The sequence below is a fragment of the Acomys russatus genome, chromosome 17 (assembly GCF_903995435.1).
Source record: "Acomys russatus chromosome 17, mAcoRus1.1, whole genome shotgun sequence".
Taxonomy (NCBI): Eukaryota; Metazoa; Chordata; class Mammalia; order Rodentia; family Muridae; genus Acomys; species Acomys russatus.
The window spans coordinates 2,880,100-2,907,440 of record NC_067153.1 but is presented as its reverse complement, the minus strand read 5'-3'; the positions used below and the strand labels follow the sequence as shown (position 1 = coordinate 2,907,440).

Sequence of the window (27,341 nt, the reverse complement as noted above, 5' to 3'; positions counted from 1 at the left end):
ATGTCTAGGGAAGTCACAGGCCCTAAGGGAGAACCTATTCATGTGGTTTTGCTAAATGGCATATTGTTAAACTTCTTTCTAAATATTTATATTTATATCTATAGATTTGTGCTGCTCTCATTTGGTTAGCGAAGATTTCTACTGAAGGGGCAGTGGTGAATGCAGAGGCAGTACCGTCCAACATGCTGAATGGAAGCCGCTGTGAGCGCTCAGCCCCAGATACCCCAGGCTCAGGGAACATTAAGGAAGAAGGGGTGGGAAGAATGGAAGAGCGAGAGGATGGGGAGAAGCGCTACGAACCCCTGGCTGTGAAGCACACGGCTTCACAGGACCTCACCACCGCTTGGTTACTGTACAAGACCTCTACATCATCAAGAGAGCGAAAATTCCAGCATGAGATGGAGAGAGCCCCCAGAGCCCACACTCCCAGCTAAGGAGTGAATGGCAAATGATGGTTTCTGGGGGGAGCGTCACTTGTCTTTTGGGGGAAGCACTGGTAGGCTGCCTATGCCTCAGTGGGTGACTCCACGTCCATACACACATGGGGAGCAATAATTGGATTTAGTAGGCTATTTAAAAAAAGACATCAAGTTGGGAAGGAGATATGAGTGAACAGGATAATTGCATGCATGTATGCAGTTTTCAAAAAGAAATCACTCTTGTTAAAAATCACCCATTCTGGCAGACATGGCAGCTCACACTGTTAATCTCAGTGCTTGAGAGGCAGAGGGAGTCTGATCTTTGTGATTTCAAGTCCTATATATAGGAAACTCTAGGTCAGCACGGACTGTATCAAACAAACAAACAAACAAACAAAAAAACTTAAGCACAACACATTTTTTGCATTTCTTTAAAAAATATGAATTATAATTGAAAAACTAGGGGTAAAATAATAATAAAAATGTTCGCATATGTAACTGATGGGCAGTTTGGTCTTCATGTGGGTCCCCCAGCAAGTGGAGAGGGGGCTGCCTCTGACATGGACTCTGTTGCTGGCTTCTGGATCACTTGCCCCTAGCTGGCTGCCCTGGCTGGCCTCAGTGGAAGAGGACGTGCTTAGTCCTGAGGTGACTCGATGTGCTACGGTGAGTTGGTACAGGAATGGGGAGGGGCAGGGGATGCTCCCCTTTTCTGAGAAGAGGATGGGGAAAGGGAAGAGGGTGGAAGGGTGGGGCTTGGAGGGGAGGAGGGAGGGGCTGAAATTAGGATACAAAGTGAATAACTAAATTTAATAGTAATAAAAAAGAAACAGTTGGTCTTTCCTTGGCTGTCAGCTTAGATTCAAGTTTATGGCTTTATTTAGATAAATCATGGGAAAATAAGCCATGACAATATTTTGACACTGGAATAGGAACCCATAGGCTGGGGAAGTGGAGAAATTAAGGCTCTTAGGGTTTTATTAACTGGTTTATGTTTCTTAAATATACATGTGAGCACTACAGTGGCACTAAACTGCATCAAACCAGCGCCTGAGACTGAAGAAATGGCCTCTTTTCCAGTGAGTACTAGGGCAGTATCAAGAGAAGGTAGCTGGGGCTTCAGGCCCCCCCCCCCCCTTCTTTTACTTTGAATCTTCTTGCCTTTAAAAATTATATCTTTTTTTTTTTTTAAAGAAACCAAAACCCTCAAAGATCAATAAGATGGCTCAGTAGATAAAGACATTTGCTACCACAACCTCACTTTGGTCCCTGAACCCAACATGGTGGAAAACAGAACTGAGTTCTGCAAGTTGTTTTATACTTGCTATCTTGTGTGGCAGCGTGTGGATACACAATAAATGAATGAGTAATGCTAAAAACATAGGTTCTTTTTCCTTTTATATTATTTTATATAATGATATTTTATAAAAAACTTCTTCATAACCCCTCCGTAGCTGAGGATGCGCTGAGAATGGCAAGAGTGTACTTTCTTCAGATATCTTACATACGCTCCACAGCTTTAAAATTTAAAATAACCTAAATTAGCTTCCACTGAGTAATGGACTTAGCAACAGAAGAACATAAGAGCAGAGTCCCACCAGGAAAGCTAAAACATCACACACACACACACACACACACACACACACACACACACACAAACACACACACACAAAGAAACCATCCCAAAACTAAAAGGAAATGAGAAAAACTGAAAACTAGATGGGAAAATTAATGAACATGTTATACAGGAAAAAGTCAACAAGAAACTCGTTTAGAAGAAAAAGGCCTTAGTAGCTGTTTTAACACACTGTAGAATAGATGGACAGAAAGGCAAGCACTGCAGAAGCTGTGTTTGATATAGTCTGGTTACTTCGATGATATGATGAATGAGGTATGTTAATTATTAACTCATAATAAACCAAAAAAGACTCAGGATTGATATCCCACTTTGACACTTTTGTTCTTTGTTGTCATTCAAATGTCACTTCATGGCTAAAGTGACAGTGGTTCAATAATTTTGTGCAATAGATCAGTTGGGGAAAAAAAAAATCCCAGGGAGCCACATGTCTTTACAAATGACCTTGAGTTAATCAGAAAAGTCTGCATCTTTACCAGTTCTGCTTACGTGTCAGCTCTGATTAAATAAAAAAAAAAAAAAAATCATTTCAAAGTTAAGGGCGGCTATGGTTAACAAAACTTTGAACTGAACTCAAGTAAACACATTCCTACATTTCTGTGTGACGTCACAGTGAGCAGTCCACAGCTGAATTTGAGTTTGCAAAAATGAGTGGCTTTTCAATATAAGACATATCTGATTTAACACTAATTTTTTCTCTGCAGGCTAACTGTCCTGGGAACAGGTGGCCCTGCTTTCAATTATAGGGCTAGCATGCCAGTGTGAGGCCGGGATCAGTTCACCTTCTCACGGGGAATTTTCCTCGGTTGGGAATGGATTTATTATGGCTTCACACATGGAACAGAGCTCATGTCAGCTGAGGGCAGTGACACATCATACGCTTCAAATTAACCTGCTGTGGACTGTTCCTCGGGGCTTACATTGTGTATTAAAATGACGACATTTTAAAAACAGGTTGAAAGAAACCAGGATATCTCAACTGCAATGGTTCCAATTTGTTCCAACTAATCTCTCACCTGCTGGAAATACGGTTCCAGAGCTGGTGGTAGCTGCTGCTTTGTGAGTTTCTCCAAGCCACTGACCTTGCTAATGGGAGCTGTTTGCCTCTGAGGAAGGGGGTGGGGCTTGGGGGGATCTTCAGGGAGCTTGTGATTTAGAGGGTGGGATTGTCGCTTGTCTAAGGAACTATTAAAGGGACACAAACATAAAGGAATACTCAACAACTCAGGATCATTACAAGTTTAAAGGCTAAACTTTAAGGATGCGCTGTTTGTGCCATCTTGTTGAGAGAAAATAAGCCTCAAAATGGATTTCAAAGGCTGAATGCAATCCTTTGAGGACATGAAGGGTAGGCACTTACAATCAGTTTCCCCTCTACATTTCAGGGTCCTAATTTTTACTGTCGCTGTAATGCAGCCCAGAGAACAAGCAACAGAAAATAGAAGCAAGTTTGAGGTGTAGCAGGAAGACATTCTGTGGTAATGACTGATGTGCACAGATTTAAAAAACTAACTGCAAAAAGATTTTAATGCTAACACTGATGCTCCCAATAAAGTCAGAAGCATATCTGCTATATGTTGTGTTACTTGCATTATTACTTCTTTCAAAGTGAAGAAACGGTGGTGGAGAACAGTACAGGCTGCAGCTGTTGCCTCGTCCTAGCACAAATAAAAGTCCTCTTAGAACTGCACTACGTAACAACAAGAAAACAAAACCAACTCCCCTAATTCTATCGAGTTGCCAATATGTACAACATAATATTTTTTAATGTGCCTTGTGATGCTCTTTCAATTAACCCTACTGCCTGTCAGTTGTTAGGCTAGTTTTAGAGGGAATGCCACAGCGCTAACATACAATTCCAAATCACCTTCCCTTAATTCAAGATAAACAAACAAACAAACAAATGTATTTTTGACAAAAATGTTTTAGACTTTAAAGAACTTAAACCACATTTGGTGTTTTTCATAATAAAATAAGCACTCTAAAGCTTGATTTTCCTTTGTTTCTAGTGTGGCTGTGAAAAAACTGATTGGTGCTTTTGGAAAAGAATCGCTTACGATGGAAAATAATGTGTGTTTACACAGAAATCTAAAAAGAATTGTAATCAGGCATATAAACCCCCTGGGCCTGCAAGGTGATGTGAAGGGCAGCTGAGGCGCGTGCTACCACACTGACGCCTTTAGTCCCATCACTAAGACCAAAACAGCTTCTGCATGGTGTCTGGTGACCGTCACAAATACACTGTGCACACATGTGCACACCCACACCCACACAAATAAATGCAAAACCAAACCAAAACCAAAACATTTCGCTACAAAAGGTCTAGGCTAGTAGCACCCACCTCACCTGGAGTATGGTAGAAATACAGTCTTTCAGCCATACCTCAGAACAACCAAAACACATCTGCAGAGATGCTAAAAACAAACTCAAACATATAAGCTATGGTTGGAGAATAATTACATCAATTCAATATCTTAGAAGTTTCAATGTCTGGTCTTCTCTACCATGGGAGCAGCTCTCCTGCCTTGGCCCCTCACTCCTGAACATGTATGCCCGCTCCTAGTTCATCGGTACCAGCTGCTTGAACAGGAGCGCTCTCAGCTAAGCCGTCCTCCGCAACTCTCTGCAGGGGAGCTGACATGACCACATGAGCCAACAGATTAGGCCCCGTAGGTGGCAGTCCAGTGACCTCTGACCTCACTTATCTATAGCCACAGCTTCCAGACCAGCACCATTTCAAGGGACATCGATCGACCCAGCTGCCAAGTTCACTGGGGCTGGAGCTGCTGCAGTTGGGGTGGCTGGCTCTGGGGCTGGGGTTGAGACTGTTTTGGGGAGCCTCATTATTGCTATGCCAGGAACCCTTCCCTGAAGCAATAGCTCTTCTCCTATGTGACTGTGGGCTTTGGGGTCTTTTGCCTAATGGTGGCCTTTCTCATCTTCTTCGCCATGTGAAGCGGCTGTCTCCACTGGCACCTCCCACAGTTCTTTCATAGCCCGTCTGCCCTGCAAGCTCCTTTTCCTATTTCTCCCCCAGGACGTCTTGGGGAAGGGCTTGGCTCAGGGTTTGACAGAGAGAAGATAAATAAATACTGTATTAATAAGAAAAAGTTTGAACATCCAACTACATTATCACTATTATTTTAAATTATGAAATAAAAAACAATTTATATCCATTTTCAAATTTTGAAAATACCTTAAGATAAACAGAAGTATAAATACTTTAAAATAATTTACTTTGTTATGCTTTTACTATGCTGTCATATTAAATGCTAGATTTATGAACATGTAATTATTCACTCATACACTGGTATTTCTCTTAAAAATTAAGTGTATCTGGTTGTCTTGCAGATATGGTGCACAATCTACCATTGACTCAAAGATCCCATGGCTTTGACAAACAAATCAATAATCCTAACTGTATTAAAAAGATGCCTAAAAGGAAGCCTGAGCCTAAGTGAAGAAGAGTAAGAAGTAATTCCAAATTCCTGCTTCTGCTCCAGCAGCTGATCCCCTGTTAACTTCTCTGATCTAACACGCCAGACCTCCGCAGAGGACCAGCCCTGCAGCGAGGAGAGCCCGGCAACTGTTTCCCCTGCAATTGATTGTGCTTGGATTCAATAAAACCCGGAGTTTCTCATTGAGTAGGAAGCAGGCTTCACGCTCCTCCAGGCCGTCTGCTGTCTCACTCTAAGGCTTTCCCAACAGCAGCTTCCTCCTTCCTGGCATTCCCTAAGGGCACATGTGGATAGCTACTATGAAGAGAACCAGTTCTCCACACTGGCACGAGACACGTGCTGCAGGCCTGGGCCTTCTCATTATGCAGAAATGACTGACAGGCCACAGCACACCACACTCAGCATGGGCCACACAGGCACAATGTCTCCCATTAGAAGTCCCACCTTTTAATTGTTACTGGAGATGTAAGAACAGTCTAATGTCCTTGTTTTAAAAATCTTATGAAGAAGCCAACATTACATTCTGAAGCCCTGTGTGTATAATAAAAGTGAAACAGTCAGTTCAAGAAATCAAATAGCGAAGACCACACGAAGGAGGTCAGAATCGGAGTGGGAGTTGACGATGAAGAGGTTAAAAGGAGCCTTAGGAGGAGTAGGAGACAGAGGCAGAAACTTCCTAAGCCATGCCAACCAGTTGTCCAATGCAGATCAACTCTTCAGAGTCAGTCACGAAGCCCCACTGGTGGGCCAGCTCATCTACCCTGCCACGCTTCTCTCTGAGTCTCCTTGTTCATAGGAGAGGGAGAGTAACAGCAGCGAGCCCTGGATTCTTTACAAGCATGTGAGGAGTTGATCTTAAACTATCTACCTAAAACTGAGTGCTTACTATATCTCAACACCTTTCTTTATGCATTTGAAATAAGTGTGCTCATCTATGCATGCTCCTTTACATATGGAACAATGAGTCTCATCCATGATCTGTATTATTTTCTTCATATGCAGTAAGAAAACTGAACAGAACATTTCAACAATTTCTTTAGGAGCACAGAGATGACTAAGAGAAAAAGCAACACTAACACACAAGGTCTTCAGCTTCCGGACAACTACTCCTTGACAGGCAGGCACTTTCTGTCAGTAAGGAGAGAGCTGCTCAGTCACATTCACACTTGCCTTTCTATCTTTAGGATGGGTAGGCTAACGAGAGCATGCTTCTGCAGGGCAGGCCAGCTACTCACTGTCTGGCAAAGGGTCAAGCTTACTGGCAGATCCGACATGCATGTTTCTGTCTTCACACAGGAAAGAGAGTAGGCTTCATTATGACTTCCATACCTGGTCCATTAAGAAAGTCTTTGATTTGTAGTGTAACAAGGGAAGGTGGAATCCCACTTTTACTGTCTGTTTCTCCAGGCACCGTCTGCAGCCATATGGTGTTATAGTCAAGGGCTTCGGGCAGAGTCTTCCCAGGATCTAAGTGACAAAATGAAATGAAAAACACTGATCACCCTACAAGAATGTCAATGAATCTGTGTGGATAAATACGATCAACTTATGGTTCAATTGTTTTATGTAAATTTCATCATTTCTTTTATTTGCACACACACACACACACACAGACACACACAGACACAAAAAAACACACACACACACACACGCTAAGGTAAACTAAGTATACAAGGTGGGATGAGTAAGTCCAAATTAAGCCATATGATCTTTGTGTGACGGTAAGGCCTGAACGCTGAGCTGCTGGTCATTAACAGTTTAATGGTTGGATTTTTATACACAGTGCTGGAAACAAAGGGAAAAATGGCAAGCTTCTCTGTCAGCTTAAAAGAAGAGGCTCATATATGTTCAAAAGATGCAGTGGATTCTAACTACTCTGGGGTGAATTTGATCTGTTTCAGAGTTTTTCTGACACCACAATCAGTTTTTACTGCTAAGCTTTTGAAGTTCCCATCAGTAGCTTTCTCACACCTTCTTGAATGATAATGCTTGGCCAATCTTTTACTAGTTCTAATACTGACTACAGCTTTAGGCTTTTTCTATTTTGACCTTTTTCCATTTTATATTATGCATTTCATTTTTTTCCTGTTAACATTATGTATCCTTTAAGAATATATTTTGGACATTGGTAATGCCAAAGAATTTGCTTTTAAAAGCTTGGAAAACTACAGTTTCTTATTTAAATAACTCTTTGAATAAAAATGAATGCTGTATGTTGGCATATAAAGTAATAGGCTTTAAAAAAATCTTCTCAATATCCAGTTTTCCTTCAGTTTCACAATTGTTTTATTCTTTGTGTTTTAATGTACTTTCAATGTCATCTTTACAAGGATGCTCTTGCCATAGAACCCATCTATCCCATTTTCAGCCTATCTGAAATGTGTTACTAAAGCATTATTTATTTTAGGCTTTATTGATTGGCTTGCTTTCAAGAACAGCATTTACATACAGTATATTATATTCAACATATGGTTATATAGTATTGCTGTCATATGTGAACTGGGCATATAAATTCTGCCTTGGAATTTGTGTTTCTTGACCTTATCATGTGATCCTTATGAAATCTGGCACATATGAACCTTTATGTTATTTCAAAGAAAATACTGAAAGCGATTGATTGTGACGTTCAACGTATGTGGTAAAGATCAAACATTAAGCTAGAGCAAGCTTCCCTTTTATGGCTGGTGCGTTTGAGGCAGTGGGAATGTGAAGAGTAGACCCATTACATAGTAACAATACACTCTCTTCTCTTTCAAATACAATAGTCAGGTCTTGTAGAAGCATAACTTTTTGTAGCTGGAAGACGCCTTAGTCAGTTTGCAGGAGCCGTGCAGCCTACCAGGACCTGAGTGTCTCTTCCCAGGGTGTCATCTAGCTACACACCAGCAAAAGTGACTTTTCAAGTAAACACTTCCTGCTAGATCTAAGTAAGGAGACATCAATTTTTAGTTTGAAGAGAAAATAATCAAGCAGTGGATATGATGATCTCGCAGATGAAAGTATAATGACAATGGATAAGATTCTATTAAATTGGCACTGGAACAACTCAGGAAAACAACTCATAGGAAGCACACTATTCAGTCTGCGGAAAGCTAGAGGTTTGTACTTATGGCATCTAAAAGCTAGTCCATTCTCTATGCTTTCCAGTGGTAAGGATTCTGAGTAGCAGGACATTAACAGACCAATCATAATCCAACTAGAGAATATAAAGACTGACATTGATTAGGAAATCATGGAAAATAGTGCAATCATTTGAGACAGCAAACTAACTTTAGGAATTAACTTCCCCAAAATGGATACATGTACACACATTTATACCTACTGAAAACTGCCTATCATTTTTCTGCAGAGTTCTTTTTCTAACTGACATGTAGGAACCAATGTTTGCTCCTAGTGTGCAGCTGCCTTTCAGCTGCACTCTAATGCTTTGTGCATGTACACAACACTTAACAGACATAGGAAAAAACAACTTTCAAAGATTTATTTTTAGGTACTTATGATCTATTTGTATTGGTTTGTTTGCTTTTGTTTTTTTCAAGACAGGGTTTCTCTGTGTAGCCTTGGGCTGTCCTGGACTTGCTCTGTAGAGCAGGCTGACCTCACAGAGATCTGCCTGCCTCTGCCTCCTTGAATGCTGGGATTACAGGTGTGTGCCATCATACTTGGCTTATTGCTAGTGCTTTTTGGAAACATTTTTGTTTTTCTTTTTTAATCCTCACTGTTTAATTATTCTGGAGAATACTTAAACAGGAAAATCTACCCACCTCCAATGCTCACCAGGGATGGACACGTTAAAATGAGGAACACAAAAGTTCCTTAACTGAGACACTTAAAAGGTCACGACTTTGTTAAGTGCTGGTAATGGAGGGAAACAGCCATGCCCACATGTGTTAGATATGACTGAACATGCAGTGTTTCTGCATAGATGGGAGAGAATAGGGAAAATTTCACCAAATGTCTAAGCATCTATGCCCTTGAATCAGAAAGGACATCTGTAGACCTTTACGCTTTTAAAGAAACACTTAAAGACACATAGGGTAATATTCAAGTAAAGAATCTGAAACAGCAAAAATTCAGGAAAAATAAATATCCACTTAAAGAAAAGTAAAATGTTATGATAGCACTACAAACACTACATAGAAGATGACGATGCTACTGATAAAAAGAGCAGAGTGCATTTCTACACTACTATAGAAGACCTTCAGTGCACACTGTTCAATTAATAAATCAGAGAAACAGGAAATAGGTTCAGTAAACACAAATATGATCCCCCTTCCACATACAAACATCCTCTCTCTCTCTCTCTCTCTCTCTCTCTCTCTCTCTCTCTCTCTCTCTCTCTGATAGAGTGCCAGGGTCTACGAACTGACTATGTAAACCATACTGGCCTGATCTGCTTGCTTTTGCCTCCCGACTGCTGGGATTGAAGACGCTCATCACAACCTATGGCCTTTTTTTTTTTTTTAAGTGCTAGAAAATGATTGTTCTTGAGACAAGCTTAAGTACATGCTGATACAAGTTATTCAGGATGGAGGACAAAATAGGACTCTTTACCAAAGAATTTAAAAAGGTAATAGGAATGGAAAAGGAAAGCTAGTTCTGAAAATGTGTCTGAATGTTTTCCAGGTTGGTAAGGCTCTGTGCAGGTCTTCTTAGGGCAGAAGTTGGAGGGTCTAGCCACTTTGAGCCCTAGCAAGAAATCAGTTCTGTGGTAGTCACAGGGCTCTGAGCAGGCAGGGGAGACAGTAGACCGACTAGGAAGAACAAGAGCAGAGCTGGAATTAGGAATTAAAATAACTATAAAAATCGAGGAGACCAGTACTTTGGTGGTTACCACAAAATATTTGGATAAATGGGTTTAAAAGTGTATATGAACTTATAAGCCTAACAGAATAACTGAACTTAGAAGCATCCAAAGCACACAAGTCCAGAGCCGATGTTTCTGAATATGAAATAGCACTGGTATTACGCCTTCTCTGAGTCTCAGCAAACATCTCTAGTTTGGAAAAGGGTATCTGAGAATTCTTGAAAAATGTCTACCTCTAACAGTTACCTCATGCTTTAATGACTGCGCAGTGAGGGAGACCAGGGCTAAACTTCCTGAATGCTGTCTTCAATTTAATTTGGCCTAAGTTCTATCATCAGGACTAGACAATAAGATATGAATTACACATTCTTCAATGTCCATGTACCTGGGAAAGCACCAGACACATTAAGATTAAAGGAGCTTGTAAAGGTTATATAAACAGAGTGACAGACAGGACAGCTGTTTCATATTGGAAGCTCCTCCAGGCTTCTTCCTATGTAGTAAACACTTATTTATTCAAGTACTAGAAGCTCTCAAAATGGATGAACTGCTGGTGTTGGTGCATTTAACTTCTTGTCTCTAAGCCTAAGGAACTAGGGAAAGTTGTTCTTTATGAGAAAGCATGTGTGGGTAATGGGACAGAAGAAGTGACCTGCAGCTTATAGCCATACACTTTATTCATAGTGAGAAGCTAGGCAGAGAGGCAGCGACAAAGTTGTAATGTTTACTTTCCTTTAGGGAAAACTTGCTAAAGAAAATACTTTATTCTATTATTCTAAAATACTCACAAATAACCCAGAAAGCCCCTTTTCAACACCTATAAAAGTCTTTACAAAAGCCAGTCCAAGGTTAATCAAAACCATGGCCTTCAGAAAGCTGATCATGTAGGCGTGTCTGCGCTGGTAGATGGCTTTGCTCTCCTGAGAAACTGTTACTTCCCTTAGCTTCTTGGGAATGCTTCCACTGAACCTCAGGACAGCCATCTTGGAAAAGTGCTGTTGTTCTTTTTTAATTCCTAATAAGCAGTCACATTAAGTGTATCTTTGGTTAATATTTGGATTGTACGGAACACAACATAATTCAGAACAGATAATTCAAAATAGATGCAAAGATAAATATCCAAAAATTCTTTGTAATCTCCTACTTACTAAAACTGTGTATTCCAAGCTTATGGAAAACAGCTAAACAATAGCATTTAAAAAGCTTTGTTAATTACTCTGCTATGCTCTACAACAGGATGGAAGGTGTATTTTTGTCATAACAAAGTTGAATTTTTGCACAGGTCCTAAAGGGAAACCTATTTCTTTTTGTCACAGATCTCAATGTTGTTTTCTCCTTTGATGGTGAAGCTCAGGCACTGCACAGCAGGGTCCTCTGAATGCTACCCTTCATAAAGACAAAAAGTTAATACTTCCACTCACCCACATACTTACCTACTTCTTTTTGTGTTTATATGCATTCCCGTGGATGCTGAAAGGTGGCATTGGACCCCATGGAGTTGTAGTTACAGCTGCATGATGGGGGTGCTGTAAGCAGAACCCTAGTCCTCTGAAAAAGCTGCAAGCACCCTTAACAGATCAGCTATCTCTCTTATCCCCTTAATACATTTTGAGTAATGAACTTTGTAATTTGAAAAGCCAAGTACTATAAAAATCTACTTATTTCAAAGTCACTATCTATTGTAGAATGGTCTAGAATGGGACTCCAAAACAGTATCATCTTTGCCCACATCCTCACCTCTTTTCTCTAAATGGTGGCTTTCACCAGTGCTGGTGCTGGTACTACAACAGGACTTGGTTAAGCAACGCCAGGAAGAGAAATTAGCAGTTATTTTCTCCAGCAGTTCCAGGCAGCCTTGTTTATTATGGTAGCTATAAGTAACTAGAGTCACAGCAATGTTTTGCTTACACTGGTGCTGTTTCCTTATGATACCTGTACCAGTTATTTTCCTTTTCATTGTGACAGAAACCCCAAGAACAGCCACTTGGGGAGGGGTATATTTTGCCTCCCAGTTCTAGGGAGCCAAATACATCAGGGCAAACTATTCCTGGTGGCAGGAGCTTGAGGAGAGAGGTCAATGCTGCTGGTGTCCAGCTCGCCCTGTCCTTATTCAGCACAGGACCTCAGCTCAGGGGATGATACTGTCCACAATTAGGGAATCACATCCCATTGTAATTAATCCAATGTAGAAATTCCCTCATAGCAATGTCCAAAAATTAATCTGCCTGGAAATTCTTCACAATCATGCCTAGAAGTTTGTTTGCGGGTGAGTCTACATTTTGCCAAGCTGACAATATTAATCACCACAGACCTGAGTCTGCTGTGGACATGAATGTTAACTTAACTATGATATGCCATCAGTGCATTAGATTTCCTATGGTGGAAAGCTCTTATAAATTTCTGTTAATGAAAAACTCTAGCAAAATGTAGAGGATGGCTGATTAATGGAGTTTTAAGCTCACTTTAACTGTCTTTCCTTGTTTATTTGTTTTAAGTCAAGCCCCCTCTATGTTCCCTAGCCTGGTAAATGGAAACAGCATCATTCCGTTTCACCTCTCCTAACATACCATAATAAAGCTTGGCATGCACAATAGCAACCCATCATGGTAAATAAGCACTCCAGCCCAAACATGTGTTATCGTTACAAGCAAGTTACAGGAAGTAGTTGCCCAAATGCCTATGGTTCGTACCCTGGTTACAATGCTTTTGGCATCCAAACATGCTCCTATGGCTTCATGGTACGTGTCATATGATTGGTTGACCGAGAAAGAGAAGGCTAAGGTACAGTTTACAGATGGTTTTACACACTATTCACGTGTCACCCAGATGTGGACAGATAAGCAGTTCCACTCCCTTTCTGGGGTAGAACTCTGCCCAGTGGATGGAATTTTGGTCCACAGGATCATACATATTTCTTAGAAGGAGAAATGGGGAGATGTGTGTTTATATACTGAGTTAGAGGTATAGGCAATAGTTTTGGTCAATGCTCAAGGAAGTAAAAGAAATAATACTGGAAGGTAGATAGAGCTCTCAGCGTGGGCAAAGAATGTAAAGATGCTTATGTCCCATGTAAATGCTCAACCAAAGGTTACTTGAGCAGGGAGTTCAATTATCAAGAAGATATGATTCTTCATTATGTGGACAGTCAATGTCTTTTGCTGGTCATTCCTGCCACTGCCCAACAGGCCCATGAACAAAGTGGTCATAGTGGCTGAAATGGAAGTTATGCTTGGGCTCAACAACATGCCCCACTTAGTTATGGCTTCTAATGAATAGCAAGTCTTCCAACAGTAGAGATCAGCAGTGGGTCCCTGGCACAAGTAAACAGATGATGACCTTGTGACAAGCTAACTTCATTGGACTCCTTCCATTATGGAAAGGGCAGTGCTTTATCCTCACGAGGGTGGACACTAATTATGGTCATTGATTTGGTTTTTCTGAGTATAATACTTCTCTCAGAACTACTATCCATGGCTGTACAGGATGCTTTATCTAACATCATATTTCACACAGCATTCTTTCTGACCAAGCAACTAACTTCAGACAGAGAAGTGCGACAGTGGGCCCACACCCATGGAATCAATTAATCTTACCGTTTCCCCACCATCCCAAAGCAGCTGCCTTCATAGAAAGGTGGAACAGCCTTTTAAACATACAATTATTGCACAAGATTAGGTAGTCAAAGCTTGTAGGGCTGGGTCAGAGTTCTTCAGAAGCAGGTGTATGATTTAAACCACTTTCTAATAAAGGTTGTTTTTCCTATAGCCGAGACTCACTTATCCAGGAGTCAGCGAGTGGAAAAGGGAATGGTATCACACCCCCCATCGACTCTACCAACCTACTAGAAAAAAGGGCTTTGTGCTCCCATGACTTCTGCTTCATTGGTTTACAGATGAGGAGGGCACACTTCTGTTAGGGGGTCACAGTTCATTGCACGTGAAGCTTAGACCCAACTTGCCTCCCCCCTCCCCGGTGCCCCCATCAATTTGGGCCACTGATGCCCTTGAGTCAAGAGAGTAAGAGTTACAGTGTTAAGGGTGGAGAGTGATCTAGACCACCAGAGGGAAACTGGACTGCTTCTTCTCAATGGAAGTACTGATGGCTATGTCTGAATGTAGGGGATCCTTTTGGGTGCCTCTTGCTATTATTACATTTTTCCATTAAGGTAAATGAGAAACTGCAATAGCTTAATACAGGCAGGATGACAAAGGGCCCAGAAATTTCAGAAATGAGATTATGGTTAGACTCTGTCCCCCAAAGTTGAAATACTTACTAAGAGTAGAGGAAATACATAAGGGGTGGTTAGAGGTGGTTATAAATACCAGTTAAGGCCAAGTGACAAAATTCAGACACAGGATTGTAACTGCCAAAAGCATTTCTGTTCTATTTTGTTAAAAGCAAGTGTGTGTGGTGTGTGTGTGTGTGTGTGTGTGTGTGTTAGCAGATATTTGTGATTTTCCCCTGATATCAATTGAGATAATAACAGTAGATAAGTGTTGTAAATTGGTGTTATTATACTTAAGTTATAGTTCATTATAAAGACTAAGTTCCTCAAAGTACTTTGCCACCTATTCAGGGGAGAAAAAGAATTCATCTGTGGTTGTATGTTGGAAAGTTGTATCGTATCAGGTGGGATCATGTTTTGTTACTGTTTTTATCTGAAAAGTAAGCATTGCCATCATTACTATGCTCTTGCAGAGTAGTTGGTACCAAAGTCTGTCTTAGTCACTATTAGTGTGAAAAGACACCATGACTGAGGTAACTCTTATGAAAGAGAGCAGAAAATTGGGAGCTTGCTTCCATTTAGAGGCTTCATCCATTTTCACCATGACAGGGAGCATGGTAGCATAAAGGCAGGAGGTAGAGCAGTAGCTGAGAGTACGAGAGAGGGAGGGAGAGAGAGAGAGAGAGAGAGAGAGAGAGAGAGAGAGAGAGAGAGAGAGAGAGAGAGAGAGAGAGACACGCGCACACACGGACTCTGGTCTGGCTTGGGCTTTTGAAACCTCAAAGCCCACTCCTAGTTACAGATTTATTCCAACAAGGACATACCTCCAAATTCTTCTTAAACAGTGCTATCTCTGATAACCTAAGCTTCCAAATATATAACTCATTGAGTGCGCCATTCTTATTAAAAAACTACAATGTATGTGGTATATCTTTCAGTTGTCTACTCTACTTAGTTTTAATTTTCTTTATCTCCCATTAAAATAAGAGGAATATAATAAAAAGATAAAAATAATAAGGAAGTTTGCTCACCAGTAGAAGTTACCTAGTTATAATATATAAAAAAGCTACTTTATTTAAAAATAAAAGGAATCAACAAGGCTTCAAATAATCAACACATTTTACATCCCGAGTAAACATCATAGACCTGACAATTTCCTTCTGTTTCACTTCTGATGGTTAACAAGATCACATCCTTACACGCATTTTCATCCCTTAAGTAGATGGTCTACATATGAAGCAAGGAAGGAAACAATCTTCCGAGAGAACAACCCAGCTTTCAGTTTTCTGAACTAAAAGAAGAGTGTCTCCATAGATGCAAAGAACAAACTCGTACAGCAAAATTTCAATTCCATACACTTTTTTTTTTTAAAAGGAAGATAAAGCTTCTTTAAAAAAAGTTAGCGTCACAGCTAGCCAAAACGCAGTGTGATGACAAATAAACTTAGATGTTAAGTTAGTTGGGGTACCCTTTAAAGACTCCTTGTTTGGGGACTCAGGGACCCTACAGCTACCACATTTCTCTGAATTCTTGAGAAAAGACAATCTTTTAGCTTACTAATTTTTTTTTTTTTTAGGTCCAGTCAAGAATGGATGCAAGTGGCTGGAGAGATTGCTCCGTAATTAAGAGCACTTGCTGCTCAGCGAAGCAGAGTGATTTCCACAATCCACATGGTGGCTCACAACTGTCTGCAACTCCAGTTCCAGGCAAGTGGTGTCCTTTTCTAGTATCTGTGAGCACCAGACACGCATGTGGTACATACACGTACACCCATACATACCAAAAAATCTTAAAAAAATAAATATTTTTTGACAAAGCTTGTACATAATTTGATGGGAAACATCATGGAGGGCTTATATACTGGATCCATGTGCCTCTCTATGACACTAAGGATGGTGATGCCAAGGGAGGGCAGTGCGGGGCCACGGCTATATCTGGCATTCACCATGCACAGCGTATGGAGTGCAAGTTCCTGCAATTGAAAGACCAGGCATCTCCTGACCACTGGACATAGAAAAGAAAACCAAATATATAATATGTAAATGTTTATATTTTTTTGTATTTTTTATGATTTATAGTTTAAATGGCTAATCTTTCTTTGTTATTTTTAAAAAGCCAAAGAATCAAATGTAGTCTATGAGGTCCCTACAATACCTGAAAATTAAATTGTGAAAGAACTGAGGTCAAGAACATGTTGTAACAACTCAGCGTCCAGAGAGAAAACGACCAGGGACCCACTGTGAACTGCACTGCACCCAGGCGAGCGGCAGCAGAGACAGGGAAGCGCTGTTGTCTCACGCTCTGCTCTTCTGCACCCACAGCACCGAGCTGGAGGATCCAGGGCCCCTGGCTCTTACATTTAGAACTACATTTTCTACTTCCTGCTGCAAAGACGTTGGGCCTTCCTACTACTGTTGCTTCTTCTGCTGCTAAGCGGAGGATGATGTGTGTAATAACAGTTCAATGGATTTCTTTTTTAAATTTTGTTTTGCTTTGCTCTTTCTTTGATGTCCTAAATATCTTTCCTAATTGGTTATATTCATGTTAAATTATGGCATGAGTTTCAAATATTTTATAGAATAACATTTGAATTAAAATTCAGTGCAATCTAACACAGGTGCTTGCTCTCCTATTTAGTGAAAAGCAGACATCCATCCAAGGAGATGACCTTTATTCTAACTACAAACACCCTTGTTTTAAGCAAAGTGTTCTGTAACATTAAAATGTATAAAATATACAGAGTAGATGTCAGTGTATCATTTTTATAGGAGAAAGAAATTAAGTAATCAAGAATCCAATGGCTGCATGAAAGAGCCTGGGCATCAGCACTGAAACAAAGTCAAGTCTTGTGGTTTCCTTACCAACATAGTCCATCATATATTATTAATTATCCTCCACAACTGAGTCGTTTCTCATATACTTTTTCACTACCTTTCTACCTGAGGGATGCATATAAGCACTCTACTTATTTGCCCACGTGTGAACCAGTTTTGCTACATGTTGCAGATCAGTAAGAAATGTTCCCAGATAAATGTTCAAGTTGTGATCGCTATGGCATTAAAGTCGCAGGTTAATTCTAAGCCTTTCCAGAGACACTAATGACCTTATATTCTAAAGACACATCTAATTCAATCCTTTCCATAAAGCCATAATGACTCAATGAAATCACGATATGATTTATGAGGTGTAAGAAGCTGGTTTATGAGTTTTCAACTGTTGGTTTACTCAAATGTCCTTGGCACATTTTGTGCAGTCCTATTGAAATGGTAATCCAGCCAGCTGATGTAACTGAAACATTTCGTGTTGCACAATAGCTTTAATGACACTAAAATATATGAATAGTCTTTAGCCAATTACAATCATTATTCCAAATAGACTTAAAGGTAGTAACACAAATAAAAGTAACCACAATAACATTAACATTTAAGAAGCTCTGTGCCACACAGTGAACTAAGAGATACACACATGCACTGTCTGCTCCTCTTGACAGCTGCAAGAAGCTGCTTCCAGTATCACGCCCATGTCATAGACTAAAGCTTACAGCCACGTACAGCCATAGAGAGCAGAGGTGGGATTAGAACGCAATACCGATTATCTCTAAATCTAGCCCTCTTATTGGGTTTACTCAATGTCTGTGTCTTAGTGGGCCTTGCCTCACAATTCCCAGCAACCACATGGTGGCTCACAACCATCTATAATGAGATATGGTGCCCTCTTCTGGCCTGCAGGTGTACATGCAGGTGTATCATTGTGTACATAATTAATAAATATTTAAAAAAAAATAGCACTTTAAAATACAGAAAAACACCCAACACTACATATATCGTGTCTTCAACATTACCATCCAACAAAGTGTGTTATGATTTGGTTTTGCTCAGTATGATACTTTGCAATAAAGTTTACATTTTTTATTTTAATCTACCTGATATTTGAAAAGGTATTATCAGTCAGAAATGCTGAGTGGGCAAAGGAACTGTTGTCATTGGGCTTGTTATGTGCCAGCAGATATTGGTGAGAAATAAGACCCTGGGGCTGACTGCACAAAGGAAGTTCGGGGGTTGGTTAATTCCCTTAGAATGGATGAACTTGTTCACAAGTAACAGATGGCACAGTCACTTCTTCAAAAGCAAACAACAACAACAACAACAGCAACAACAACAAAAAAAAAATCCCAAACAAATAAGGAAAATTACATTTTGAAGTTGCCTTAGGCTACATAGTCAAGTTATGAGGTAATTTAAAATCTGGACTTTATTATCTTAAACAAACCAAATACCATTAAAATATTTATAAACACAACTAATATGATTATGTTGAAAACAACTACATACATCTTTATTTAAATCAGAATTGCCAATACTACAGCTGCTACATATAAAGGTATTGGCAGGGACCTTGTTTCTGCTAGGAGTTGCTGCAGGTGGGAAGGTCATAAAAAAGATGTAAATATATTATTTTAATATTTAAACATCTGTTATTTCACTTGAAAATTTTTATTGTTAATTGTCAAAAATGAACTGAAGCTGGTAAGTTGTTAAATATAACCTTTCAACTTTAAGAATAAGGAAATTAAAATAGTGTTGCACAGGATTAATAATATATCTAATATACTATAGTACTTAATTATATTTTTACTTGCTACATATTCTGGTTAGAATCTAACAAAATTTATATTTCATGTATATATATATGCACACATATAAGTATATAAAGAGACATATATACTTATGCATGTCCATAGGTGTGCATACAAATATGTCATATAGCCTGTGGAAGGTGGATTTACAACAAAGACAATTTCACAGCATTTCCTTTCCTAAGTAAATCTGCATGAAAACAACACCCTAAGGAACCCGTAGAGAGAACACCACTGTTACCTCTGCGTATTTCAGGAGCAACTAGCTTCGATGACATGGATGGAATTTGGGCTAATGCTGACAATTTTATCATCCACTCAAATGACCCACGCTCACAGATGTAACGACAGTAACCCCTGACTTCTGCAGGAAATCACAGGTTAAATTTTTCTGAACACAGGGGCCCTGGCTACTGGACTGGAAATTATAATTTTAAAACTGCAGAATTTCTAGTGCCAGCTATAAAGGAAGAAGTTCATTTCTACCTAACGCACATCCTGTTAATAATTTTAAATACACACACACACACACACACACACACACACACACACACACACGAAGCATAAATAAACACTTAGGCACTCTGCGGAGTAAAAACAACACAGATTAGGAAGGGTGCCCAGCTCATGGATGTGACTCACTCCGCGGTAAGTGTCTAAGTTTGTTTTGCCTTGGTTTCTGTTCTCTTTTCTTATAACTTTGATTTGAAAGTGAGGCCTGAGCTGTAAGCACGGAGATGGGAGGGCAGTTCAAACCAGCATTAGAAACGCCTGGGAATTAAGGTCCCCATGGTTTTGGGAACTAGAAAGAGAAACTTTGTAGCCCTTTTTCTTTTTTCCCTTGCATTTGTTCTGAGATCCAGTGTGTGTGTGTGTGTGTGTGTGTGTGTGTGTGTGTGTGTGTGTGTGTGTGTGTGTGTGTATGCATATATGGAGAAGGTTGGTGGCTATGCTATTGTGACACTGACACTTAGTAGCTATTACAATTATATTTCATAAGGCCAATGTCCACACACTCAAAATGGGTAGAAATACACATTTCCAACAGGGAAACAAAACTAAAAAAGTCAATGAAAACTATCTGAGTATAAGGGCCAAGGTAGGACAGGAAAGTCTTAAGAGCTCTGTAGGACAGAATTAAAGGTAATATCGGAGCACCACAGAGGCCGAGCGTGGTGTGAACAAACTCGAAACGCTACGTCTCCAAGTCTCCACATACTATAGAGCAAACCAAAAAACCAAGAAGCTCACAGAAGCTAAAAAGGAATAAATTCAAAGAAATCAAGTTCAAACACAGGATAATAAGCATGAAGAAGCAGCAAATCTTGAGAACAGTTACAGAAAAAGTTTATTGCTTATTTAGAAATGGTGATTGCAATAAATGGAGGGCAGAGGGAAAGCTGAGTCTCCCACTAATAAAAATGAGCCATCCTCTGCACTCAGGCCATTTGAGACAGCTTTTCTAAATTGTCTCTTGAGAAAACCAAGGTGAGGTTTCACTGAGGCCATTTCAGTGCCTCCCAGCCCTCAGTCCAGGAAGACCCACATTCTCTAACCCTTATCAGTGAAAAACAGTACAGTTATTAACTGACGTGAGATGCTTGGAGCCTGGGTCTCCATTATTATGGGTTCCCAAGCATCTGCCCTTGTTTGATACACAGCAGGAGTTCAGAATGCAGGAACGTGGGCTATCCTAAAGATGGTCTGAGTATAAACTAATAGCATGTAGGATGGGATCAGAGGATGGAAGGCCTTAAGTGCTGTTGACTATGGAAACAGGAAGGAAAACAACTTCAAAAGTTACACTAAGCCTGGTGTGGTGGTGCATGCCTTTAATGCTAGCACTTGGGAGGCAGAGGCAGGGGGATCACTGTGAGTTCGAGGCCAGCCTGGTCTACAAAGTGAGTCCAGGACAGACAGGGCTACACAGAGAAACCCTGTCTCAAAAAACAACAACAACAAAAAAAGTTACACTGGTAAATTTAATAGAATTATTAAACATTCCAGAAATGTTCCACAGATTATTAGCACTTGCGTTCACAGCCTTCATAACGATTACCTTAATATGCTAAGCGAAGGGACCTTCAAAAGCAAGCACTAGGCCTCTGCCTTCCTAGAATCCCCAGAGCCACGCTTCAACAGGAGTGACAGGAAGGACCAAGCAGCTTACATCACTTAATGTGATAACAATCTCAACTCTAGAATCCTGTTGTCTAAGATGACTAGGTCCTCTGGCAAGGAGTTTTTAAAAAACACTAAATAATAAATAAAATAATTAAATGTCACATCATGGGCTAAATAAAGCTGTTGATGATGTTAATTTTGCTTTATCTCAGTTTGCCTCTCTCTTGATCTAATAAACAACCCTGATTGAAAGGGGACTTGGGAGGGAAGAGCTGATTTCAGCCTCCCTCTTCCAGTTGATCCTGAAGTGACATCAGAGCAAGAAGTCATAGGCAGGAAATAAGCAGAGGCCACAGAGGGTCCTGCTTACTGAACTGCTTCCTTACACAACCACGGCCACCTGCCCAGGGGTGGCATCACCAACAGTGGGCTTCACACATCAATCATTAATCAATAAAATGCCCCCACAGACTTGCCAACAGGCTATTCTGATGGAGGCATTTTCTCAAGTGAGGTTCCCTCTTCCCACAAAAATCCAAGCTTGGGTCAAGTTGACACAAAACTAAACATTATATAGTCTTAAATAAAAATGTTATTTTATCTTCCTAAATATTATCCACTAAAAAGAATAGGCCCCTTTAAAGAATGAAACAAAATTCATTGCTTACTTTTTGCTCCTCATATAAAGGATAAACACGTAAATATACACATGCACACACACGCACACACATATATGAAATACATGAGCACATGTAGTAATGGCTTAGAAGTCAATAAACAAGCAACACTGTACTCAATCTATTTCCATAATCAAAAGTTTTTAGTTCTAAAACTAACTAAATACAAAATGGCCTTCCAAGCCAAACAATATCCCCTTACAAACGGCCGGCATATTCAAACCACTGACTTAGCAAAGTCATCATTGAGATGTACACTGCTCTAGTTTGCTTCCTGGTGCTGTGATACACACCATGGCCAAAAGCAACATGGGAAGGAGAGGGCTTACAGGGTACAGCCCATCACTGCGGGAAACCAAGGCAGGAGCCTGGGGGCAGAACTGCAGAGACCACACAGACAGCACCTACAGGACTGCTCAGCTCCTGTTCCTTTATAGCCAAGGCCACCTGCCCAGGATGGCAGCACCAGAGTAGGCAGGGCCTTCTATATCAATCAACAATTAAGGAAATGCCCCAGAGGCACACCCCAAGGCCTGCCTGATGGAAGCAATCTCTCAGTGAGATTCACTCTTCCCAGGTGTGTCTAGGTTTGTATTAAGTTGACAAAACCAACCAGCATAAATATACATGCTGAGTTTGCTTTTGCCTGGCTATCACGTTAGTAAAATATTAATTTAAATACCAAAAAAATATGAACAATGTAGAAAGACAATCAGTTTTAACTTCTGCTTTTGCACTTTCATTTTAAACTATCCTAGCTTAGCTTCATTTTGACAACACACTTTATTCTACTAATTCATAGATAATGAGAACTGGTTAACTTTAGAACTCAAAAATAGAACTAGCCACCCCCGTCTCTCTTCCCCCTCCTTCCATCCTTGAGAACTTTAACATATCAACCATACACATTTGTCTTACCTGTACAATTCCTATCTTAGGGTCCCTCCGACTAGTGTACATGGAACAGGTTTCTTTTAGGGATATGGGAAACACTATATATATAAACTCTATTTGAATAACTAAGCTGGTAACAAGAGTTGGTCAGTTCATGCAAGTGAACTTTGAAAACAAATTTCCAAAGTCCAGTTTTGAAAGACAATTTCATTAATATTTAATAAACATGATTTAAAACACTGAGAAGACTAATTAGTGTTTTTTAGGGTATGAAAGAAAATTCACATCTTCAAAAGCCAACAATAGTTTAAAACTGGTATGATGCTTGCCTCTAACTTTTAACCTAACATCTTTGTGGCTTCCTGCTAAAGCCATATAGTTCAACTCTAAGGTGTAGTTTTTGAAAAGGTAATGGTGGAGAGATGAATTCCAGATTACAGAATGACAAACTATAGATCTGAAATTAATTGTCCTTGTTGATATCTTTTGTAATCATCACACTTAGTAGATCGGTAACAGAAACACAAGGCAGTGAAGTGCCTGCAGAACATAGCTACTTTCTAGCTTAGCAAAATTTCTCCCCTATAACAGCAGTGAAAGCAGTAATAGAAAGCATTTATTTGGCCTCTTACTTACTAGACTTAATGCTGGGAATTATTAGCATCAGTTCCTTAGAATTGTTCACTAATTACCTCTTCATTACAATTGCTCTATCAGATAATTCCATACCCTGTGGTAGCACAAGCATATATATGAAGCCAGGACAGTCACACTGTGACGACATGTTATATAATCAGTCACATCTTAGTTTTTGAATTGTAGCTGTTTCCTGATACAACTGTGAGTTTGGGCAATTATGTCTTTAGGCTTCACTTTCCTAGTTTCTCTATAATATGAAATATGGCATTCCTCACTGAGTTACTGTTAAGGTGAAATAAATAAAAGAATGTATTTTAAACAGTATAATTCTTGGCAGAGTACTCAGTGACAGTTTTTTAAAAAAATTATTTGTTGTTGTTTACCACTTTCCTCAAAGTCCTGAACTAATTCTTAAGAACCATGATCTGTAAAGTGCATACTATACTGTAATACTTGGTTATTACCAAGAATGACTATATTTGGATCATGTAGGATCTAAGTAGATCCTGAGGAAGGCATCCACAGAACACTATGCAGGAGACTTTCTTCAGATGGTTACTCCACTCTTAACACAGGCCCATGACCTTTCCTCTAGCTTTGTCTGCTGAAATTGCATCCCACAACCCACCCAGAGCCCATGCCAGAAAGACCTTATTCTTTTTTCCTTGTTCTTTTAACCTAAGAAAATCATCCAAATGAGTGTCTTTGTTTTGTGCTCTTATAACCTCACTGAATTTAGACAAAAGACATAGACATATGATTTAGGAATATACTCATAAAATAGATAAAGTCAACTCTATTTCTATGTATTTGGAAAGGTAAAATCCATTACTGGCAGTTCTCATTTGCTCACCTTAGCTCAACTATTAGTTTCCTTAACGAAATGTGTGTGGGGGGGAGGGGGAGGGAGGGAGAGAGAGAGAGAGAGAGAGAGAGAGAGAGAGAGAGAGAGAGAGAGAGAGAGAGAGAGAGAGATTGAAATAAACAAAGAAAGCAATCTTCAGAGATGTGATTTGGCACATCTACAATGCAAATTTGGGAAGAGGCCATAGATGTTCCTATCTGCTTCTCCCCAGCTCTACTGTTCACATCCCATCACGTCTTACCTCTTAGCAGAGGTACACAACAGAACTGGGAATTAGGACTTACTCTTCTAAGCTTGTACCATGTCCCAACCAGTGCTAATCAGGATCATAAAGAGGCGCTGGTCCTCAAATCACATAACAACTTCTATTAACTCCTCACCAGTGACCTCTCTGGCACCTTGGCACTGAGCAATGAGAATGTTTGAAGAAGGAAGGCGACAGTTGCCAGGTAATGTTACCAAATGGTTCTCACGACAGAAGAACTGTGAGATAGCATTTACTAATTAATACCCGTAGTACAAATACTCAGCATGACTGATCTACACTGCCAGTGGTTTGGATGTTCCTTAGAGGTGACTGTCAGGAAGAGGGCTGTAGGAGAGGCCAGTAAGCACTCCTGGCAGGAGCCTTTGGTCCAAGCCGTGGCCTGAGTTGTCGTCTTGCCCCTGCTGTTTGGCATATCTGCTTTCCAGCGATGTGCCCTGTAAAATGGCTGTGATGTTTGATCTTCATTGTTAATTGAGTAGATGTAGATCATCTAGTGAGGTCACTGTGAGGACTTCCCAGAGGCTGCACTGAGAAGGGAGGATCCACCTTCAACAGGAGGGGCACTATTCCAGGGACTAGAGCAGGGTTTCAAATTAAAAAAAAAAAAAGGGAGGTGGGGAGCACAGGGAGGAGCAGCACCTGTCTCTCATGCTTTGCTTTGAAGACAGTGTGGCTGCCGCCTGTGTGGCTCACATTGTCCTGGCCGTGATGTATGTATCCCCTCAAACCATGAGCCAAAAATCCTTCCTGTCCTCAAGTTGCTTTCGTTATACCAATAAGAAAACAATTAATACAATGGCTGTCACTAAAGTCAAGGATTAAGCAGGCTGACTTTCAGATCAGCCTAGCTCTCCATCCATTAAGTGCAATGGCAGGCTACCTTGTGCTTGGTAGGTTCGTCTCCAAGTCCTGTGTCAGAGACCTAGCCACTCACTCTCCATTGTCTGCTGCCAAATCTCAAATTTGGGAAAAGGTCTCTCACATTCTGTTTGGTTCCATTTTCATTGGATCTTATTTCTTAATATTCATGCATCTTAACTCTGAACAGCTCACGTCCCTAGTCAATGAGATTCAGAAGTTCTATATGCTTATAACAATATAGATGCTCTCTGATTCCAAGGAAGGCATAGGTAGGGGCTACAAAATGCTATTAGCCAACACCATTACTAAGTGCTTTTTAATAAGGAGTATAAAAGCCCTTAAAGTATTCTACTTTGATAACCTTGATTGCATATACATTTTAATGAGATGAGTAGATGAAGGCCACAATAAGCTTATTCTTTTTTAACAACTGTACTAATGTGGATGACCTACCTATGTCTACTACCACTAATAGCTATGATTCCCAAACACTAGGAATTTTAAGTACCTCTACAGCTCTCCCCCCCCAATCCATTTCCTACAACTACCAAGGAAAAAGATCAAATGTTCAGAGGCATGAGCGAGAATACAATGATAAATGTTGATACATTTTCCCAACACTTTCTTAAACTCAATTTGTCTACAGACATGTATTTACCATATTCTGTAGAGACGACAATATATGCCTGGTCTGTCTGCTGTTTTTCATTTGACAAATCTTACAACACAGTAGTGATAACTATATCAAGCACATGAAGGCTCTTACCTGTGCATTTGTAGTCAGAGGCTGCGCCTTTAAGCATGGCATCAAAGACGGATATTTCCATTCTCTGTTTCCTGTGGTGACAACTCAGAAGCAAGGAAGGCTGGGATACAACTAAGTAGAGAAATGGATCTAGCTCTACGTCACCGGTCCCTCTTCGGCCAGGCTGCCGAACAACCGTGACTCCGAGGGCTTGTCTGGCAGATGACCGTGTGGACGCATGGAGGCTTTCCAGGGAGAGAACCCTTAGTTTCTTCCCTGAAGAAAAAGTAGTGCTACTGCTTAAGAGATCTTCTGCAGTCACCATGGAAATGCATGCCTGGCTAGGCTTAGCTACATCTGAATCAACTTCCGGGACATCTACGGAATTCTTGCCAGCTTTTCCATCTTCCCTCTGCTCTGGTAATTTGAGTTTAGGTAAGGCCACGGAAGAATAGGTCATTAGTGAGATCCTACTTGCAGTAATAAATATGTCGAAGGGAATGAAATTCAGATTTTTCACAATTGATGACTGGTGTGAGGGGCGGGCGATACGGTGCTGACTGGCACCACTGTACTGCTCTATTTGCACAATGCGGATTTTCACGCTGTCACTGCCAATTCCACTGTCCTGAGCACCACTGTAACGGGAAGAGGTTTCAGCTACGCCGCCATCAAATGTATCCATTTTCTTCTGTTCTTGTTTAGAGATCTGTAAGAAAAAAACAGGCAAATATGTCAAAGTAGCTATGTGTCAAGTGTCATTTCATGAACGATGTTATATAATCATGCAGTTTAAAGGAATTTAAAATGAATCTAGCATCACTTAAGGCCATAATAATTACAAAAACTGAGTGGATGCCCATTTCTTAGAAAAAAAATCACTTCATAATCCAAGGGCATTTTTTTTTTTTTTTTTTTTTTTTAAAGAAAGGGTCTTGCTCCTTGGCCTAGGCTGGCCTGAAACTCTCTATGTTGTCCAGAATGGCCTGAAATTCACAGCAACGCTTATGTGTTAGACTCCCAAGAGCTGAGATTACAGATCTGGGCCACCATGCCTGACACCATGCCAAGAAATTCATGAGAACAA

The 27,341-nt window shown here is 40.3% G+C and overlaps 1 protein-coding gene and 1 pseudogene across 1 annotated transcript in view; one reads left to right on the top strand and one right to left on the bottom strand.

Moving 5' to 3' along the window:
• The window catches only part of Vps13b (vacuolar protein sorting 13 homolog B), a 551,580-nt gene that overhangs the window by 153,110 nt on the left and 371,129 nt on the right, over positions 1-27,341 (bottom strand). The window contains exons 34-35 of the mRNA XM_051159473.1: positions 26,276-26,963; positions 6,843-6,980 (exon numbers count right to left, since the gene is read on the bottom strand). Of these exons, the coding sequence (XP_051015430.1) occupies positions 6,843-6,980; positions 26,276-26,963 (826 nt within the window). The remainder of the gene's footprint in view (positions 1-6,842; positions 6,981-26,275; positions 26,964-27,341) is intronic.
• Positions 183-5,010, top strand: LOC127201103 (ATP synthase F(0) complex subunit C2, mitochondrial-like; annotated as a pseudogene).